Consider the following 23510-nt stretch of genomic DNA (forward strand, 5'->3'; position numbering starts at 1 on the left):
GACCCAGTGAATAAACTGGCAAACCACCTCATCAATGTGTCAGTAGTACCTAAAGATGAAGAGCAGCAGACACCATCCAGCAAAATTCCCATGAACCATTCAATCTATTATGAGCTGGTTTGCTTGTCGTGTTAACAACTAACTAATATTAAGTGACTAGTAAATTTCAGAATAAAAATTAGATCATATACTTTTAAATATTATTCTCTTTCTCGTAGGCCAGTTTAGAATGTATGATTATGGAGAAGAGGACAACATGAAACAATATGGTCAGCCAGAACCACCTCTGTTTGATCTCAGCCAGATAACAGCACCCATTTCGATCCATTATGGCCACAAAGATACAACAGTAACCCGTAAGGTAAGCTATCTGGATCTGTTACACATTAGTTTTAATGTCTAAGCTGTCATTAGATTACTATATATTTGTTTCTCTGTATCATTATAATTTTACTATAATGTTGTGTTACTAAGTACAGGTACTTACTTCACATTACTGAAGATTTAATAATAAATTGCAACATTTCATTTATTTGCTCTGAATAAAGATTTAGTGACAATTTTTTATTAACAGATTGTGCATTTATCATTGCCAAACATTTATATTAGAGAGAAAATTAACATTTAACTGGACATCTAATTCCAGGTTATAGGAAAGATGATGCTTTGTTCTAGACGAATGGAGATAATGCTCACAGTTTTTATTATCAGTGATATATTATGTCTCTTTTGATGTATATTACATAGGAATGATGATGCATGTCATACTTGACTCAAATGAGATGAAAGACAGCCTGATAACATGGTTTAACAAGTACAGCATACAAAAAATTAAATCTTGATCTTTCATGTTCTCTTTATGTGACAATAACATGTTAATTTCACATGTACACATCACATATTTAACTGTCATAAAAACTGTTACTAAGTATCATACAATTTTTAGCTGTTACCAAATATGGCATCTGGTGCTTATGTGTAGTGCAGCTGACTGGTTGAGAGCTGTTCACATTCACTGAGTAGTGTGAGAGTTCAACACTTGTGTTCTTCATTGATAGGTAAGGATATTCAGTAGGGAGTGAAAATCTTGGAAGATAGATGTTCCACAGCTTTAAGATATTTATTAAAGTACATTTCCAGTGCAGGCTATGTTTAGAAGATGTCCTTTAATCAGAAGTGTGAGCCATTATGCTGTTTGTTATGAAGCTGTTAATAATGGATTTATTGTACATCATTATTTGACTTCAGGTTCAAAACCAAATTAATGTGCAGAGAGGCTGTTGAGTATTGTTGGGAACCTGTTGCTTCAAGAGCCAAAGTAAGCAATTAGAATAAAAAATTAAGACCTTCAAGTTCAATATTGGCACTATAGTGACTCTTTAGAATACTGAGCATGAAAAGCAGCTCTCAATATTGGGATGGTAGCAGTACAGGCAAGTATTCATGCATATTTGCTACTCATAAAGATAATTTCTGACTGAGTCCTGCTTCCGTCCACTGAATGGGAAAGTAGTATGTATCTGGCAGTAAAAATTCGACAGAGGTTGATTTGACAGTGTGTATGAAGTTGTCATACTTGATGAAACTTTGATTGGCCACTACGGCCTGTTAAAAGTGTAGAAGTGTAGCATCCCAGAGTGATACTTTAAAACAAAAGTGAAGAATCAGCATACTAATATCAAATAAAAGTGCTACTCAAGCGATTCTCTATTTCTACTGTGAAACATCAATTGTTGCGCATGAGCAAAAAAAAAAAAGAAAAAAAAAGTGGATGATACAATGGCAGTTGCAACACATAGACATAAATTTACACAAAGAAATTTGCAGATATATGGGTTTAATGAACTTCCATAAAATATTTAAATAAATACAAACTGTATACCTATCTGAATCCTCTTCATAGTATTCAAAGTACTGACAAAAATTATCACCAGGTACATGGAAAAAAGTTAGATTCTAACCAAGCCTAAAATGAGCTGCCTTTAGAAGTGGATACACCACACTGGACCATTTGTAAATTGTGAACAAAGTAATACAATAGAAAAATGTGTATCAAAAAACCATTTGCCTAGGATTCAGAAAGTTTGAGCAGGCTTTTGACTCAGTTTTGACAATGCTAAGAAACTATGTATTGCTTCAGCCAATGTTAGTATACTGAAGAATAAATACATCCAATGCTACAGCTTCCATTAGACTATATCAGGATAATGAGAAATTCAAAACTGAAAGAAGTATCAGATAAGGAAATTTTATGCCACTAATACTATTCTCAGAAGATCTAGAGAAAGTTTTCGTATCATTAAACTGGTAAGAAAAATAAGGAATACATGTTAATAGAAGATATTTGAAGTGCACAGTACTGCTGGTACTGTACTGTTTCTCTCTCAAGCAAATAACCTTCAACAATGAATGGAAGAACCTACTAAAGTAAGTTTGAAAGTAGGCCTGAAAATCAATCACTATGCTTCTAAAATGATATGTAATCAATATCATAAAGCAAAAATAGTACAAATTATCTATGAAGTCAAAATTTGGGGCTGTTAAAGATAGTGACTGGACTGATAGGAAAAGAAATGAGACTTTTAATGGAAAACCGGTTTTAAAAACTGTGGGGTTCCCAGTGAGTAATGGAGAAATACATGGTAGGAACAACCAGAAGAGACATGAAAACTAAACAGATTGATTTGGAAACACACTGGAAAAGAATACCTAAAAATGACTAACAGATATGAGTAGATGTAAAGGGATATAGCCAAGCAAATGGATGCTAGACAGACAAGGGAGCTCTTTGCTGGACTCCAGTAGACAAGAAAATACTTGACAACATAAAGGAAGGTGGGTAGATGACATTATGAAATGAGCAGGCACAATGATGATGCTTATAGTTGTTGACTGTATGCATGATAAGTCAAGATTGGGCCTTTATTCAGCATTGAGTATCAAATGGTTGATGATGATGCTTGTCTTTATATACATGAACTCATGTACATTGATGTAAGCTACCGAGTAAGGCTTACTTTCATTTATTTATTGCCTGACTGGTATCATGTGCATGCCCATCACCAGTGGCATTTGAATTTCAGAGGACAAACTATGTTCCAAAATACATTTATCTCTATAGTGTATCGTATTATTGCATATGATAGCTATTTTTTCACATAATTTAAATTTCATTACATACTGATTTCTTAGCACATGCCAAAGACATTTGCCAATAACAGTAATATAATTATCTAATTATATGGCAGTTTTAATCAGCACATTAACTTTGGATGTTATGTAATTGTCAGTTATATGTTATCTCCACCAACTTATTTTTCATCCAGTTCTCATTCCTCCATTTTTTCCTTTCTGTTCTTTTGAGTCAAATATTCCATAATCATGGCCACACTATTTGTCATTGTCACAGACATCATGGTTTTCCATTCTTTGGAAGTCATCAGTTTGTGAAGAGACTAGTCATCAGCAACGTTAGCCCACAGATAGCTCAGATAAGGAACATTGCATACAAATTTTCTATGAACAGCTTGTCTCACCAGTGTGCATGAAGCCTTCAGTAATAAACATATGAAAGAAGAGAATCACATGTACTTATTGTTGGCTGTTGAAACCAATGACGTGAATACCAATGAATGTTAATTTGAAGAGAAGTGGCAAAATGTTTCCCTTAAAGTGGTGAGAATTGTCATTCACCTACCTGTTGGCTGCTGTCCCAATCTTGGCTGGTACTGAAACTAATTTTCTTTTAGCATGGGTTCAGTTGATAGTTAGTTAACATAATAGCAAGAAAATAAAGGGAACCTATAGACAAGAGAAAATGTGTCTATTGTGGTAAGATCTACTGTATAGTTCCTCCAATAACACATAATGAATTGGTGAGGTACCTAATACACGAGTAGAATCATAAAATTATGAAAGCCAGGTCATATGGCTTCTTGCTTCAGGACACGAATATAAAATATACACTCCTGGAAATTGAAATAAGAACACCGTGAATTCATTGTCCCAGGAAGGGGAAACTTTATTCACACATTCCTGGGGTCAGATACATCACATGATCACACTGACAGAACCACAGGCACATAGACACAGGCAACAGATCATGCACAATGTCGGCACTAGTACAGTGTATATCCACCTTTCGCAGCAATGCAGGCTGCTATTCTCCCATGGAGACGATCGTAGAGATGCTGGATGTAGTCCTGTGGAACGGCTTGCCATGCCATTTCCACCTGGCGCCTCAGTTGGACCAGCGTTCGTGCTGGACGTGCAGACCGCGTGAAACGACGCTTCATCCAGTCCCAAACATGCTCAATGGGGGACAGATCCGGAGATCTTGCTGGCCAGGGTAGTTGACTTACACCTTCTAGAGCACGTTGGGTGGCACGGGATACATGCGGACGTGCATTGTCCTGTTGGAACAGCAAGTTCCCTTGCCGGTCTAGGAATGGTAGAACGATGGGTTCGATGACGGTTTGGATGTACCGTGCACTATTCAGTGTCCCCTCGACGATCACCAGAGGTGTACGGCCAGTGTAGGAGATCGCTCCCCACACCATGATGCCGGGTGTTGGCCCTGTGTGCCTCGGTCGTATGCAGTCCTGATTGTGGCGCTCACCTGCACGGCGCCAAACACGCATACGACCATCATTGGCACCAAGGCAGTAGCGACTCTCATCGCTGAAGACGACACGTCTCCATTCGTCCCTCCATTCACGCCTGTCGGGACACCACTGGAGGCGGACTGCACGATGTTGCGGCGTGAGCGGAAGACGGCCTAACGGTGTGCGGGACCGTAGCCCAGCTTCATGGAGACGGTTGCGAATGGTCCTCGCCGATACCTCAGGAGCAACAGTGTCCCTAATTTGCTGGGAAGTGGCGGTGCGCTCCCCTACGGCACTGCGTAGGATCCTACGGTCTTGGCGTGCATCCGTGCATCGCTGCGGTCCGGTCCCAGGTCGACGGGCACGTGCACCTTCCGCCGACCACTGGCGACAACATCGATGTACTGTGGAGACCTCACGCCCCACGTGTTGAGCAATTCGGCGGTACGTCCACCCGGCCTCCCGCATGCCCACTATACGCCCTCGCTCAAAGTCCGTCAACTGCACATACGGTTCACGTCCACGCTGTCGCGGCATGCTACCAGTGTTAAAGACTGCGATGGAGCTCCGTATGCCACGGCAAACTGGCTGACACTGACGGCGGCAGTGCACAAATGCTGCGCAGCTAGCGCCATTCGACGGCCAACACCGCGGTTCCTGGTGTGTCCGCTGTGCCATGCGTGTGATCATTGCTTGTACAGCCCTCTCGCAGTGTGTACAGCCCTCTCGCAGTGTCCGGAGCAAGTATGGTGGGTCTGACACACCGGTGTCAATGTGTTCTTTTTTCCATTTCCAGGAGTGTAGATAGGGAACTTTGTTCTGTAGCATGAAAGGAAGTGGAAGCCCAGGAAGGCAGCTTCAAACAACTATTCTGATATAATCTTAAATAGTGCCCGGTTTACTGCATACTGAGTCATTACCTTTATAACTATAGCAGTATATGTGAATTTTGAGATGAATTTAGTACCTGCTATCTCGCAAGCAGAACAGTCCATGGCAGCATACGGTGCACCAAGCATACTCGCTGATACAAGGAGGACGGCTGGTCCTGAGCTCATGACTGTCATAACTGCTCATGTTCACTCAACTTGATCAATTAATCACAACTGGGTGATCATCACTTTTGTGGCTGAGCAGTGTTCAACACAACACAGTAAGCTTCCACCATTAAGATAATTGCCATACAGCCAACCTAACTGTCCCTCTGGTTACCACAGCTTAGAGGTTGAGATTGCTGCTGAAGTGGAAACTTCTGCAAAAACAGGTGGCAGTCTCGAGACTTTCTGAGGCAAGTAGCCATGGGCTGAATTTGAAACTAATGTCTGGCTAGCCTCTGCCAGTATTTGTCATCTTGTGGTATTGTAGAATTAATCAAAGTAGGACCCAGAAAATTCATCCATCCCCCATAAGCCCATAGTCAGCTGGTTAAGCAAGCTGACAGTGATCGCAAATTGTGGGGGAAAATGAGTCTCATAGCATATAATTAAATTAATTATGATGACTTTCAAAAGAATAATTTAATCAACTTGACATGTGTATCAAAAGAAAAATAATTTTCTGAATAACTCATATCTAATGTTAAATTATTTAGTGCAATCTTTCTTCATCACTGAGCTAGACCACACTGCAGTAGAGGCAGGTGGCAGGCTTTGCGGCCAGTCCACAAAAAGTCTTCTCTCTACATTATCACAGTCATCTTTTCCTCTTCTAGCAGCACTAGGTCTCCAAAGAACATCAGTGCTGTGGTTGAGTCACTCCAAGTCTTCACAATGCTTATGATCTTGCAACATTCTTGCAGACCAAGGGAAAGTGAGCAGTGTCATTATTAATAAAATAAGGTTATTTGAAAAAAATTTGTCATCACTACTAGCATCATATAATACCGCATAATTACATCCATTGACTTGAAAACTGCCTGGATTTTGTTAGAAAGTGAGTCCATTAGGTTGTGCAGGTACGTCATATTCAGGTTAAGCCACTCGAAGATTTTATTGCGTAACTCTACAAAATGTAAGGATGTTTATGTTGGCATTTTACCCCCTGTTCCAACACGTCCCACAGTTTTTCTGTATAGTTCATGTCAGCTGATTTTGCAAGCCAGTCAAGATTTATAGGGTGGTGAAGTGTTCAGAAAACCAGTCACATATTCTTCCAGTCTGATGAACTTTGCTGCTGTCATTTCTATGTGCCTGTGTGAGCAATAGCATCTTGCGAGGTGACCAATGCCAAATGTTCATTGCAAGCAGTTCTTGTCACAATGTTCTTTCATTATCAGACTTCCTGCAGCTATTCTTGTTTGGTTTGGAAGCAATTCTGATTCATAAACCATGAAACTTGTCTCTGGTTCCTCTGTAGGATCTTTTTCCAACCACAATTCTGACATCACATTTCGTGACCTAGTGTGTTACAGCTCTGCTTGTATACACATTGAACTGTTTACCACAAAACATCAATAATTATTGAGAAGCGTCACATACCATATTGCCTTAGGCATGGCCAAATATAACTGTCCCTTTTTGTCACTCCATCATGTCCTCACATTACCCACAAAAAAAAAAAAAAACTTCTAAGGTCATCAGTCCCCTAGAACTTAGAACTATTTAAACATAACCAACCTAAGAACATCACACACATCCATGCCCGAGGCAGGATTCGAACCTGCGACCGTAGCGGTCGTGCGGTTCCAGACTGTAGCGCCTAGAACCGCTTGGCCACTCACATTACCCACATTTAAGTGCAATATGCATTTGAAAAATAAATGTCTCACTGATTGCTTCTTCCTTATGCTCACTTAGAGGCAGTGCACAAGCAGTTGACCATATGAGTTAATCATTGCACTATCTGTAAAGGCTTAACAATGTGCCAGAGCACTGTGATGACAAATTTTTTGTCTGGTGAGCTTATTGTATCGTATCTCTGACCCATGGTGGCCAGAGACTTACTATTGACGGTATGAATATTTGCAAAAATAAAGCTGAGTCCCACTGAAAGTAGTCAGGCTAGTAAATGGAGAAATGATTAAGACTTTAAAATCATACCTCGATTATGCAAATTGGAGACAGTATACAGGGTGGTCCATTGATACTGACTGAACCAAATATCTCATGAAACAAGCATCAAACGAAAAAACTACAAAGAACAAAACTTGTCTAGCTTGAAGGGGAAAACCAGACGGCGCTATGGTTGGCCTGCTAGATGGTGCTGCCATAGGTCAAACAGATATCAACTGTGTCTTTTAAAAATAGGAACCCCCATTTTTTATTACATATTCGTGTAGTACGTAAAGAAATATGAATGTTTTAGTTGGACCACTTTTTTCGCTTTGTGATAGATGACACTGTAATAGTCACAAACATATAAATACGTGGTATCACGTAACATTTCACATGTGTGGACGGTATTTGCTTCGTGATACATTACCTGTGTTAAAATGCACCGTTTACCAATTACGGAAAAGGTCAATATCATGTTGATGTATGGCTATTGTGATCAAAATGCCCAATGGGCGTGTGCTATGTATGCTGCTCGGTATCCTGGACAACATCATGGTGTCAGGATCATTTGCCAGATAGTTACGTTATTTAAGGAAACAGGAAGTGTTCAGCCTCATGCGAAACATCAACCACGACCTGCAGCAAACGATGATGCCCAAGTAGGTGTTTTAGCTGCTGTCATGGCTAATCCGCACATCAGTAGCAGAGAAATTGCATGAGAATCAGGAATCTCAAAAACATCGGTGTTGAGAATGCTACATAACATCGATTGCACCCGTACCATATTTCTATGCACCAGGAATTGCATGGCGATGACTTTGAACGTCGTGTACAGTTCTGCCACTGGGCACAAGAGATATTACGGGACAATGACAGATTTTTTGCACGCATTCTATTTAGTGACGAAGCATCATTCACCAACAGTGATAATGTAAACCGGCATAAAATGCACTATTCAGCAACGGAAAATCCATGATTGCTGCGACAAATGGAACATCAGTGACCTCGGTGGGTTAATGTATGGTGTGGCATTATGCGTGGACAGATAATTGGCCCCCATTTTATCAGTGGCAATCTAAATGGTGCAATGTATGCTGATTTCCTAGGTAATGTTCTACCGATGTTACTACAAGATGTTTCACTGCATGACAGAATGGCGATGTACTTCCAACATGATGATGTGTGGCACATAGCTCGCGTGCGGTTGAAGTGGTACTGAATAGCATATTTCATGACAGGTGGATTGGTTTTCGAAGCACAATACCATGGTCCGCACGTTCACCAGATCTGACATCTGCGGATTTCTTTCTGTGGAGAAAGTTGAAGGATATTTGCTATCATGAGCCACCGACAATGCCTGACAACATGCATCAGCGCATTGTCAATGCATATGCGAACATTGTGCTGTAACAGCATGCGTTCTCAGAAATGATAAGTTCACAAGGTACAGTATCACATTGGAACAACCAAAATAAAATGTTCAAACGTACCTACGTTCAGTATTTTAATTTAAAAAACCTACCTGTTACCAACTGTTCATCTAAAATTGTGAGCCATATGTTTGTGACTATTACAGTGCCATCTATCACAAAGCGAAAAAAGTGGTCCAACTAAAACATTCATATTTCTTTACGTACTACACGAATATGTAATAAAAAATGGGGGTTCCTATTTTTAAAAGACGCAGTTGATATCTGTTTGACCTATGGCAGCACCATCTAGCAGGCCAACCATAGCGCCATCTGGTTTCCCCCTTCAAGCTAGACAAGTTTCATTCTTTGTAGTTTTTTCGTTTGATACTTATTTCGTGAGATATTTCGCCCAGTCACAGTCAATGAACTACCCTGTATGCTGCAGAAGAGATGTCAATTCCAAGTACAATCAGATTATCAACTGTATTTGAAGGTTTCTTTCCAAAAAGAATTCACAAGAATCAGCCCAAAGATACCACAGAAGAAGTATGGACCACAAAAGAGAAAGCATATCTTGCAAACAAAAACAAGAATTGTACATTACAATCATTACAAAAAGTATTGTAAAATAGTGATCAAACTAAACAAAAAGTTCATATTTTAGCTCCAAAACCAAAACAATCTGGAACCTAATAAGGAGTGAGACAGGCCCAAAATGTGCCAGTAAAACCAAAGACAGTGTCTTAAATACTGCTGATAAACATATAAGCAACCAAGAGATAATAGCATAATCCTGTAATGCTTATTTTGCAAGTGGTGCTGAGCAAATGGGCTGAAAAGGCTACTTAGAAAGTGCTTCGGGAATACTAAAACATTCTCCTAATCCTATAAGTGAGATAAATATATCCACCACAAAAATATCCACCATAACTGGAAATGAAATAAAGAAAACCACTGGCTCTTTAAAAGGTAATGGATTATCAGGTGTAGATAGTATTTCCAGTAAACTTCGACCAGTCTGTTCAGATCAGGGTGTCTTGACACTTCCAGTGGTAAAGCCTCTCGACAAAAAGGTAGACACATTATGTCACAAACTATCAACCTCTCTCCGTCTTGACCACATTTGCAAAAATCCTTGAAAATGTACTGTATTCTGAAACTGTCATCATCAGTGGAAGTCAACGTTTTGGAATCCCTATGCACAAAAATTAAGCCAGTTGGTGCATTTTGTGAAGTATCTAGTCCTTTGTCTGTGTGGATTACAAAATACTTCTCAATAGAGTGTGCATCTATGCCATCAGAGGAGAAATGAGGAGCTGACTAAAATTATACCTCCAAGAGTTAGTTAATTTTCCAGTTAGTTTCTCATTCCAAGGGTCATTTTACATGATAAATGGTAATGATGTGGAATGAGTCATTTTCCATTCAAATCACAAATTAATTTGTAAACATGGTGACATGCTGAACATGTATAAGTATTTTTTTAGTTTCGGGAGCGGAAAGACTTCCCTTAGGGGAAAAAAAAGGACAGGTGTACACTCGCACACACACACACACACACACACACACACACACATATCCATCCGCACATACACCTGTGTGTATGTGTGTATGTGCGGATGGATACGTGTGTGTGTGTGTGTGTGTGTGTGTGTGTGTGTGTGTGTGTGTGTGTGTGTGTGAGTGTACACCTGTCCTTTTTTTCCCCTAAGGGAAGTCTTTCCGCTCCCGGGATTGGAATGACTCCTTACCCTCTCCCTTAAAACCCACATCCTTTCGTCTTTCCCTCTCCTTCCTGAAGAAGCAACCATCGGTTGCGAAAGCTAGTAATTCTGTGTGTGTGTTTGTGTGTTTTGTTCATGTGCCTGTCTGCCGGCGCTTTCCCGCTTGGTAAGTCTTGGAATCTTTGTTTTTAATATATTTTTCCCATGTGGAAGTTTCTTTCTATTTTATTTTTTTAGTTTATTTTATTTATTTATTTTTCAATATACAGATTAGTGATTCCTAACCACCAATTTTTACACACTACAATAATAGCAGTTCTTCTACAGAATAGAAGGAGTTGTCAAGCAGAAACTTCTTCAGTTTGTTTATAAATATTACTTTGCTGCCTGTTGGAAATTTTATGTCACTGATTACATGATCATAAATTTTTGTTGCCACATTGTGCACCATTTTTTGCTTTAAAAACAACATTAACATGGTTTACAGAATGTCAGTTTTTTCTTTTGGTCTTATAATTACATACATCTTTACAGGGAGCTGAAGACTAACAACAAACATTTCACCAATCTAGAGTTGATGCCAACAAATTAATTTCAGATATCCTAAGCTGACTCAAAGTAAACTTACTTTCAATAAAACTGACCAAAGCTAATTATATACAGTTCAGTTCTGATCACAAAATCCCACAAGAGACATCTATTGTACATCACAGACAGGAAATACCACATTCTTAGGCCTTCACATAGATAGCAGTCTTCAGCTACTTTTGCCATTAGGACAATCTTACATACTGGAGACGTCAGCGTCACAAAGTCCACTTCCTTTGGATGCCTCCACTCTGGCGCAATGCTCTCACACCAAAGAAAACTTTCTTTCTGCAGGAAGGAGTTGTCCCCTGATAACTTCCTGCACTGTTCTTTTTAAAATACTGAAGATACGTACCACAACTATCCAATATGTTTATTCCATTATGAGCTTCATTTTTTACAATCCTGTGCACAAGGAAACCAGTGAAATATACCAAAGTTCAAGTATTACAATATTTAATTCACTGTCAAATAATGTCAAAAGTATGCATAGTAGCAGTGAATTATTAAAACAATAAAATAAAGATGTGTTTACATGATAAAACTTTTTATTAATTCGATGAATTTTTTATCAGAGACATATATATCTGTAATGTATATATTTTTCTTGTTTATCGCTTTTCTTCACTTTGCTTCTTGTTTTTGTTCTAGTTGTGTATTTTTATTTTTCTTGCTATTGCTTTTTGTAAACTAACTGTATGTTTCCTTGTTACATGTTCTATGTGATTTTCATTTATGTATTCTTTGATGCATTCCATATCCTAGTGCTTCACATGGATAAAATGATCCCCAAAATATTTATATACATAAATAAAATAAACATATACTAACTTCCAACTGTGAGCAAAGGAACTGTAATGGTAAGACCAGGACAACTCTCGACACTAATACACTTGACTTAGTGAAATAATTTTCGATAAGAGTCACTTATCTCACTTTGATTCAAGAGACAAGAATAGAAAGTCACAACTCCAACAAAACTAATCACTACTCTGCAGCAATTTCATTTCTCTCAGAGGAATTTCCTGGTTTTGTCATTTGATTCAAAACATAAGATGTTAGCAGCATCCCTTACATGCAAACCAGCTTCTTCCACTAACTGTTGAAATCTTAAAAAAAAACTCGGTATGTGAGTTAAAAGTGATTAAGGTCAGTAAGTCACACTAAAATGAAACATTCCTGTCTTTATGGAAACAATACAGTTTATTTATACTTAAATAAACTTCGCCATGCCAGTTTCTTTGCCCAGTGCATCCTCCAGTTAACTATTACCTCCAAGATCCAATACAAAACTGCTACTGAGTATCAATACAAGCTTGCACTAAATCACCTTACCCTATATACTGGAAGTTACAACTGCCAATGTGCTATTGCTGCAGCAAAGCTGTCCCACAAAATCAAGCAGGCCTACACTAAAATACTTTAACTATGATAACACTGTGCATCATGGATCCACTGGGTCAACCTTTGTCATATCTCAAAGGATCATTAATGACTCCACAATTTTACAAGTTCTGAGCAACTCTCAAAATTTGTTTAACATTTAGGCATCTCAGCCAATCAGTGTTGTGGCTCCAAAGTGAGTGGCTTGTTACATACTAATGGGGACTCTCATTAGTTCAGCTCCCTGTATGGCTAACAATCATTTTCTAGCTGGTGCTGCCACTTGGCAGAATCACTTGTTACTGAATTTTGCTGAACTTACAAACAGAAAAGTTTCCATTGCATCATGGTAAACTCTTTGCATATGGTGTAGTGGAAGCTTTCCAGAGTGCCACACTGTGTTTGGATTTGGGAGAAACTCCTCCATCTCCCTGAAGCTACTGAGAATGGGAGTATCCTACCTCCCATGCAGTTAAGATTGTATTCTGAATATCACATCAAATGCTTGTTGTTACCTCAACAATTATGGTGGCCCCTATCCTCAATTAGAGCACATAAAATTAAACTCTGGATTTAAATCTGAATTATATGATTACACTTCTAACAAGCTGTCCATGTTGGCAATGAAAAAATACATTGCAAACTAAGGCCCAAGTGAAAGTGTCACAATACTATGCTCGCAGTGATACTGCCAAGTGAGCCTGTACATGGATTCTTTTATGCACTACAGTATCTCGAAGGACATGGTGCCCCTTTTTTGTCACAGGTGTAGCTAATTGCAACAGAGATGTGCCAATAATGTCACATCACTTCAATGTCTGGATGTCTGCTATTGCAACATGACAATGTGTCTACTTACAATGCTGAAAACACAATATTTTAAACCAATTTCATCTTATTTTATTAAACGGTTGTAGTGTGACATCCCTGAGTTCATAACACAAATAACAGTTGAGTGGATTTCATTCCCCATCAAGTTATTCCACTGATGCAGGATTATTGAATACTGTAAAAGGGGATGAGGAAAATGAACTACTTTTCTAAGTTCTGCGAGATGGAAAAGTTTATAATTGTTCCTGTATTTTGAGGAATACAGGCTACTAAAATTCAGAATGGAGTTGTATGCTTTGCTGTAAAGTTATTCAACAACCTCTCATCTAACATAACACAATAAATTAAGCAGCAGACATGCACATTTCAAATCAGAGTGTTGGATAAGTGAGACAAAGTTCTTCATGAGTTAATGAAAACACACACACACACACAAATGGCTGTGTGTGTACGTATCTCTGTAGGGGTGGGGGTGGGAAGGGGGGGCATCCCATTGTTTGATAAAGCAAGAAATTGTGAATCCCTACCAACCCAACCTAAATTAAAAGCATACTTCATCAGCCACCCTACGCAAAATTATCTGAGTGTGAAACAATGGAAAGTACAGCATGGAATATCAACAACTATGAAAAATATAGACTGCTATTCACCATAAAGATGACACATTAAGTTGGGGACAGGCACAACAAAAAGGCTATTACACAATAGGCTCTTGAGCAAAGTCTTCTTCAGAAAAAAAGAAAAACACATACACATTCACACAAGCAGCCACATGTCATGCACACCTGACGACTATCTCCTGATGTTCTAGCCAGACTGCAACTGTTCCATTGAATGGAAGCAGGCATGAAGTGGGGTGGGGAAGGGGGAAGGCTAACAGAGTATTGGTGGTAGGACAGACGTGAGCTGTCTTGTGGAAAGTGCAAGGACTTGAAGGCAGCAAGACAAGGCTGCCAGACGCAATACTGGAAGGCTGTGGGGGAGGGAGGGGCTGGGAAAATGGGAGTGGAAAAGGAGAATAGCAGAGAGAGGAAAAGACTGGCAGGTGCATTGGCAGAGAGTGGCACATAATGAGGGTGAGGCTACATGAACTGAGAGGAGGTTATAGGATAGATGAGGGCAGAAACTGTTGGGAGGAGGTTGTGGGTACAGTATGTTATTGTAGGTTGAGGCCAGGATAATTTTGTATGCGGAGAATGTGTTCTAATGATAACTTTCACCTGTGCAGTTCAGAAAAGATGTTGGTGGAGGAAAGGCTCAAGATGCATGCATTTTGAAGCAGCCATTGAAATCAAGCACGTTATGTTCAGCTACATGTTGTGCCACAGGGTGGTCCACTTAACTCTTGGCCACTAGTTTGGCAGTGGCCAGTCACCCTGGTAGACAGCTGGTTGGTAGTCATACCACTATAAAAACTGTGCAATGGTTGCAGCAGAGCTTATGTGTGACATGCTGATTTCACAGTCCCAGCCTCTGATGAGGTAGGAAAAGACTGTGACAGGATTGCAATAAGAAGTGCTGGGTGGGTGGACTGGGCAGGTTTTGCAATTGGATCTTCTGCAAAGATGTGATTCCTTTGGCTTTGGGATGGTATTGGGAGTGATATAGAGATGGACTAGGATGTTGTGGAGTGGAGTGAGCGATGGAACACCACTCTGGAAGGGTTGGGAAGGATCTTGGGTAGGGTGTCCTTCATTTCAGGGCATGATGATGTATAATTATGGGAAGGCTCTTGGGTTGGATGTCTCTCATTTCAGGGAATGATGATATACAATTAAAGCCCTGATGAAGGTTGTGGTTCAACTATTCTAGCCCGAGGTGTTACTGGGTGACGAAGGGGGACAGACACTCTTTTTAGCTTGTTCCGGGAGGTTGGTGGGAGAATTGGGAGTGTGTAGAGATATGGCATAGGAAATCTTTTTGTGGACCAGGTCTGGGAGATAGTTCCTGTCTGTGAAGGCCATTGTGATACCTTCAGCATATGGGGCAAGGAAGTTCTTGTCACTGCAGATATGCTGTCTCGGGTGGCCAGCTGTATGGGAAGGATTTTTTGGTGTGGAAAGGATGGCACCTTCGAAATGCATCTACTGTTGGTGGTTGGTGCATTTAATTTGGACAGAGGTGTGGATGAAGCCATCAGAGAGGGGTAAGTCAATATGCAGGAAAGTGGCATGCTGGGTTGAGAAGAACAAGGTGAAGTGGATGGGAGAGTTGTTGAGGTTGTGAAGGAATGAGGAAAGGTTGTCTTGACCCTGAGTCTAGCTAGTGGATTTGAAGTCTGGTTACTACATAATTACTCATACAGCTTACAAGCTTTATCTTAACACACAACTACTTGTCCTTTGAAGGGAACATATACATACAAAATCTGTGGCATAGCCATGGGCACTTCCGTGGACCCTCCTATACCAGTCTGATGATATCTTCATGATATGGACTCAGTGCCAAGACAAGCTTTCCTCATTCCTTCACAATCTCAACACCTCCTCTCTCCCATCTGCTTCACCTAGTTGTCCTCAACAGGTGTCTCACTTTCTTGGACATTGATCTCATCCTCTCTGATGGCTCCAACCACACCTCTGTCCACATTAAATGCATCACCACCAACAGCACCTGCATTTTGACAGCTGCCACCCCTTTGACACCAAAAAATCTCTCCCATTCAGCCTGGCTACCGAGGACAGTGGATCTCCAGTCTCAAGAACTCCCTTGCCTAGTATGTTGGAAGTCTCACACACCTCAAATCCTCCCACCACTCCCAAGAATCAGCTACTAAGACATGCCTCCTTCGTCACCGAATACGCCACGGGACTGAAACAACTGAACCACATCCTTCATCAGGGCTTTGATTATCTATCATCATGCCCTGAACTGAGGGACAGCTCACCTAAGATCCTTCCCTGTGGAAGATCCTTCCCTGTGGAAGATCCAGATGCAAGACCTGCCCAATCCACCTACCCAGCACTTCATATTCCAGCCTAATCACAGGCTCATCCTAACCCATCAGAGGCCGAGACACCTGTGCAAACATCCATGTCATGCAGCAGCTCTGCTGCAATCACTGCACAGTTTTCTTATATTGGTATTGTTGTGTACATAATGGTAAGTAGAGGTGGGCTACAGAGTGGCACATTAGCTGCCGTTGTTGTTGGAAAGCTGGACAGGAGCGTAAATGATTAGTGAACAAGCACATACAGTAAACAGAAGCTTTATGTGAAATGATAATTAAACAAGACCCTAAGCTGTCAACAGGCACTGATATACATCAACAGGGACAGTTGAAAATGTGTGCCCCGACCGGGACTCGAACCCGGGATCTCCTGCTTACATGGCAGATGCTCTATCCATCTGAGCCACCAAGGGCAGAGAGGATAGTGCGACTGCAGGGATTTATACCTTGCACACTCCCAGTGAGATCTACATTCTCAACTGAATGTCCACACACTACATTCGTAGTGTCCCTGCCCGTTACACTCATTACTCGCAGCAGACAATCTTACTTAGTCCCGTAAGAGTTCGGGCAATGCGTGTGCATCCAGCATTCAATTTTCAACTCTGTGAAAAACGTTTTCACCAGTATTGGTTCCTTTTAATGGCTCTAATGCTAATCATTCTTTCATTTTTTTGAAATCCACATCTACACCATGAACAAAAATCACTAGCAAGACTTTCACTGGTCTTTCACTGGTCTGAATCATGAGCTGCAAATGTGCGCCAAGCTTAGCCAAGCATTGTCAGTAATACCCAAAAATGTGTCTCAGGTGGAATAGAGTGTGAGCAGCTTGTCCTCTCCTGCGAATGTTATCCACGGGCGGGATTGAAATCAATCATGGATTGGATCCAGCCTGCGGGCTGCCGGTTGCCCACCTGTGGTCTAAAACAATACATAAAGAAAGGAGAATCAGCAGTCAATCACAGTGCAACATTACATTAGTGCATAACCTTGCCTGGAGAAACACACCATATGAGAGCAGCAGTAGTGCATGTATAAATAGGATTGTACCATACTGTCTGCCAAAGCGGTCTGTAGGGCCTGCCCCAAAGTACAGTAATTCCAGCCTGGCCACAGTCCGTGGAGATCACAGTCACATTACAGTATTGTCACACAGGGCTGAGGGGCGGTTAGAGTGAGTTCATAGGGAGTGTTAGTAATGTACGTGATAACTGTTGCCCATGTCTGACATCTCAATAAATATCCGTTTCTCGACCCACGTTCATATGACATTTTTTTTATCTGCTCAATGTGCTGAACCTCACTCTGAAATATTGCCATGTATTTTGGAACCCCCTGAATAATAGACAGAAACATACTCAGTATGAAATTAGATCTTTTAAACAGAATGCTACCTGAAATTTTGTGAGATAAATGCTAATATTCAGTAGAAAACCCATCTAGAAGGAGTTGAACAAGATGTTAAATTAGTATCATACTCATCAATTAACTGTTTTCCATAACAGACTCCATTACTGTTGCTAGTATTTACTTACTTTGATAGTAATAAACTTTTATCACAAATTTTTGATCTGACTCAAATCAAGTGATACATAAATGTACATCATGAGACTAATACTACCACAGTTCATAATGACTGTGCTAACTAATTCAGTGAGGCCTGTGTAACAGACTTAGACCTCAGTTTCGTTTTAAGAATCTGCACAGAACTTGAAACATTTTCTGTCTCCATGATCTCATTACACTGAACATTAAATTTTTGAAGATTCTATTTCTGGAGAATTTCAATAATATGTGTCAGAGAATTTCAATAATATGTGTCAAAATTTATTATTGTATTTGAATAATAATATTGTTAATATTATTGTTAATAATCTGCACTTTTGTTGTCCTATAGGAGGCCGAGAGGTTATTTGGTGCACTTCCTCTGCGCATTGGATTATTTGAAGTGCCAGATAAAAAGTTCACTCATATTGACTTCCTTATTTCTGACAATGCCAAAGAAGTATTGTATGATAATTTAACTAAGATAATAAAAAGTTATTGACAAAATGGGTTATGTTAATCAAAACATTATTTAGTAACATATTACTGAAATGCTGGAAAATTACAAGGAAAAAGTCTGAGTAGTGCAGTAGAATATAACCAGAGTAGTTACAGGAACATATGAAACCTTTCCATACATGATTCTTTCACTCACAGACCCTCATGACCAGTATAAAACGTATAACAGTCTGAAAAAAAAAGATTCTACTAAAAGCTTAATGGAAGTCATCCAAAGAGAAGATATTCAAATACATACTAAATTATGCTGGAATAAAACCATTTTTAGAGCAAATGGAATAAAGAAATGTATGACAGTGAATTTCATATTTCTTATTATTGAAACAGCGATGTTCAACTTTCCATGCCTTACATAAATTGAATCAGGCTGTGCACATGAACAGAAAACATATTCATTACTCCCAGTCATATGTTTCTGTGGCTCAGTCTGGTTAAATGGAAAAGAAAGAAAACTGTTAGAACACATTTATAAAATGCATGGTAATTGCGTATACATCCTAATCTCCTTCTCCCCTCCTCCCAATTCCATCAATCTCCTCTTTCCCCCTTTCTGTTTCCATCTTCTCCTCTCGTACTTTCTTTGTCCCCTTCTCCCCCTCTCTCTGTCCATCACCTTCTTTCCACTTTCTATCCTCCCACCCCTGCATCCATCTCCTTCTTGCCTCCTCTCTCTGGCCTTGGGCCTTGTTCATTGTTTTTGCATATTCAGATTAAGCAAAATATAAACCAGTAACCCATAAATACAACTTTCCTGGTTGACAACAATGTTTCACTAATACCTACGTCCATCTGAATGTTCATTAGAGTATTATGTAAAAATGTATTTAAAATAAATTGGTCAAGAGCTTTCTGAGAGCTTCGGTAACAACATCTTCTCTCTGCATATTACATATTTATTTACATATAACAAATATTTCAAAAAATAGGTATATAAAACCATCTGCATATTAGAATCCAACATTGTGTCATAATTTTTGAGCAATCAGTGAAGAACTTTCAGATTTTGAACACATGAACATCTACATTTTTATTTATGTGGGTGTAAATGTTCATCTGTACAAAATTGTAAATCTGCAAAAGTTTTTAACCAAGTGCTTTGAAATTTTCAAACAACGTTGCATTTGAATACACACATGTTTTTATATGCCTACTGAAGCACGATCTCATATTCTTTGTTCAAATCTTAAATCCTCAATACTTCTTCATCAATTCTTTTGAAATTTTGACACAATGTTGCATTCAAATAGGAGTGTGTTTCTATACATCTACTGGTATATATGAATTAAATTTTTATTTCTTAAATAATAATATATGAATTTATATACCATACGGCCCTCCAGCAGGTGTTTTTATATACCTACTGGAGTGCCATAGTTTATATAAAAACATGCGCGTATTCAAATACAATGTTGTTTCAAAATTTCAAAGTAATCGGTGAATAACTTTTGGGGATTTATGGTTTTGTACATAAGAACATTTACATTTTTATTGGTTTGCCATACAATTATTACATATATACAAGGGCTATCCACAAAGTACATTACATTTTCATTTGTGTCCGTTAGGGGTGGGGCTAGCGCGGCCACCTTGGTGTCATGGCATTCAGCCGCTCAGTCAGCATCCTGCCGAGCTAGTGAGAGGTTCGTGCTGTACCCCGTTGAGTTACTGTGACAGTTTAAAATGTCAGCGTTAAATGAAAATGCCGCGAAGTGTGAAGTGCATGCTGTAATAAGGTTTCTTACTGCAAAAAACTGTACACTGATAGAAATCTATCGGCAGCTTTGTGAAGTGTATGGGGACAACATAATCACTGAATGTGGAGTGCGTCAATGGGTCATAAAATTTAAAAATGGCCGAACTAATGTTCACGACAAAGAGCGAAGTGGAAGACTCAGTATAGTGACTGCCGAACTTGTCGAAAAAGTCGATGCCGCGGTCCGTGAAAACCGTAATTTCACAATAACGGAACACTCTATGAGTTTTCCACAAATTTCATGAAGTTTGTTGCATGAAATCATTACCGAAAAGCTTGGTTACCACAAGTTTTGTGCAAGATGGATACCAAAAATCTTGACAGAGATTCACAAACATCAGCAAATGGCTGCAGCGTTAAGGTTTTTGGACGCTTACAAGAAAGATGGCGACTCATTACTCGATCGCATCTTTACTGGTGACGAAACATGGGTTAAGCATGTGAACTGCGAGACAAAATTGCAGTCAATGCAGTGGGGGCACACAAATTCCCCCCAAAAACCCAAGAAATACATACAGACAATGTCGGCCAGGTAGGTGATGGCGACTTTTGGGACAGAAAAGATGTGATTTTTGTGGATTTCCTGGCAAAAGGCACTACAATAAACTCTCAAAGGTGTTGCCAAACTCTGCACAACCTCAGAAGAGAAATATGAAACAAGCGCAGGGGAAAGTTGGGCTCAAAGATCTTGCTGATTCACGACAACGCCCGGGCCCACACGGCAAATGCCACTCGTGAAGTTCTCAAATCTTTTAAGTGGGAGTTGTTTCCTCATCCGCCGTACAGTCCCGACCTGGCACTGAGCGACTTCCACTTATTCCCAGCAATGAAGAAGTGGTTGGCTATGCAGCGTTTTGATGACGACGCACAGCTTCAAGAAGAGGTAACCACGTGGTTGAAGGCGCAAGCAGCCGAATTTTACAATGAAGGAATTTCCAAGTTCGTCTATCACTACGATAAGTGCCTTAATTTAAATGCCAACTATGTAGAAAAGTAGTATTTAAGTGTGGCTTTCATCCACACATAATAAAAAAAATCCAATACTTTATTTATTTTTAATTCCAAAGCGTAATGTAATAGCCTTCGTATTTAAACACTGAAGCACCAAAGAAACTGGTATAGGCATGAGTATTCAAATACACAGATATGTAAACAGGCAGAATACGGTGCCATGGTCAGCAATGCGTATAGAAGACAACAAGTATCTGGTATGTTTGTTAGATCGGTTACTGCTGCTACAATGGCAAGTTACTAAGTTTAAGTGAGTCTGAACCTGGTGTATTAGTCGGTGCATGAGCGATGTGACAAAACATCTCCAAGGTAATGATCAAGTGGGGATGTTTCTGTATGACCATTTCATGAATGTACCGTGAATGTCAGGAATCTGGTAAAACATCAAATCTCTTACATTGTTGTGCCAGAAAAAGATCCTGCAAGAATATGACCAACAACAACTGAAGAGAATTGTTCAACATGACAGAAGGGCAACCCTTCCACAAATTGCTACAGATTTCAATGCAGGGCCATCAATAAGTGTCAGCATGTGAACCATTCAATGAAACATTATCAATATGGGCTTTCGGACCCAAAGGCCCACTTGTGTACCCTTGATGACCACATGACACAAAGCTTTACACCTCGCCTGGGCCCATCAACACCGACATTGGACTGTTGATGACTGGAAACATGTTGACTGGTCAGACAAGTCTATTTCAAATTGTATCGAGGGGATAGACGTGTACGGGTATGGAGACAACCTTATGAATCCATGGACCCTGCATGTCCATCAGGGAACTGTTCAACTGATGGAGGCTCTGTAATGGTGTGGTGCATGTGCAGTTGAAGTAATATGGGATCCCTGATATGTGTAGATACACATCTGACTGGTATCCTGTCTGATCACCTGCATCCATTCATGTCCATTGTGCTTTCCTACAGACATGGGCAATTCCAGCAAGCCAATGCAGCACCTCACACATCCATAACCGCTACAGAGTAGCTCCACGAACACTCTTCTGAGTTTAAACACTTCTGCTGCCCACCAAACTCCCCAGACACGAACATTATTGAGCATATGTGGAACACCTTGCCTTGCAACAAGCTGTTCAGAAGAGATTTCCATTCCCTCGGACTCTTATGGATTTATGGACAGCCCTGCAGGATTCATGGTCTCAGTTCCCTCCAGCACTACTTCAGACATTAGTCGAGTACATGCTGTGTTATGCTGCAGCACTTCTGCATGCTCGTGGTGGCCTACACAATATTAGGCAGCAGTACCAGTTTCTTTGGTTCTTCAGTAGATATTATTTGTGGCACTTTAATACATGTATAAAACAGGCACATATTTTAATTCAATGCTGTGTAAAAATTTTAAAGCAATCAATGAAGAACTTACTTAGATTTATGATTTTGTAAAAATGAACACTTACACTTTTCATTTGTGTAGATAGATTAGCTTTATGTTCAGTAGCTTATGTTGATGGTCAAGCTCATGATATGAAATGTACCATACAAAAATTAGTTACACACATTTATTACAAAATATGCACTAGGAGAAAATGAATGCCCTGAAGGAATGGTTCTTGATATTCTACAATTACTACACAATAGTTTATTGTAAAAAAAAAAAAAAAAAAGTTCATATACAAGAGGGAAGGTTGTGTTGGACAATTTCAGTACAATATAGTTTCAATACACAACTCATATTCTCTATAAATTTGTGAGAGGTTTTAAATACTATTCTTGTACCTTCAGTATTATTTAGTAATTAAATTTTACACATTATCAGACATCCTAAAACAGTTTGCATTTATAGCTTTCAATGACTTTCACTTTCTACACTAGTGTCCAAACTCAGAACAATTCATCTTCTTTACCAGCCACTTACATTATCATAAAATTATCTGGGTGTCTTTATGTAACACTGTGGCCTGACAAGTCATTAAAAGTTCCTCTAATATCATATACCAAATCCACTAAAGCACTGATCAGTACCATATGATACTAACTTTCATGAATATGATAGTGCCTAGTGTTAACCTGAACCATGTTGTTTTCTGTTAATTCCACAATGTGCAACATCCAAAGGAGTGAACTGTTAGCAGCGTTTGTGATCCATTTTCCTAGTTTACATATCAAGTATACTTACCTGTGGTCTAAACAACTGTTCACTAATTCATACACTGCATAATCAGGGCTCTAACAT

The 23510-nt window shown here is 39.6% G+C and overlaps 1 protein-coding gene and 1 non-coding gene across 6 annotated transcripts in view; one reads left to right on the forward strand and one right to left on the reverse strand.

Moving 5' to 3' along the window:
* Nucleotides 1–19209, forward strand: part of LOC126277965 (lipase 1-like) — a 251818-nt gene extending 232609 nt beyond the window's left edge. For 2 of the 5 annotated variants that reach the window (XM_049977613.1, XM_049977610.1), the window contains exons 7-8: nt 219–361; nt 18386–19202. In XM_049977613.1, coding sequence (XP_049833570.1) covers nt 219–361; nt 18386–18535 — 293 coding nt within the window. In that variant the 3' untranslated portion in view covers nt 18536–19202. Of the gene's footprint in view, nt 1–218; nt 362–1248; nt 1319–18385 lie in introns of all 5 variants that reach the window. The other 3 variants (XM_049977612.1, XM_049977614.1, XM_049977611.1) reach the window with 3 other exon arrangements.
* Nucleotides 16825–16899, reverse strand: Trnat-ugu (transfer RNA threonine (anticodon UGU)). Its single transcript has one exon. It is a non-coding gene; the product is annotated as a tRNA-Thr (tRNA).
* Nucleotides 19210–23510: the final 4301 nt, after the last annotated feature.

Source organism: Schistocerca gregaria, chromosome 6, assembly GCF_023897955.1.
Source record: "Schistocerca gregaria isolate iqSchGreg1 chromosome 6, iqSchGreg1.2, whole genome shotgun sequence".
Taxonomy (NCBI): domain Eukaryota; kingdom Metazoa; phylum Arthropoda; class Insecta; order Orthoptera; family Acrididae; genus Schistocerca; species Schistocerca gregaria.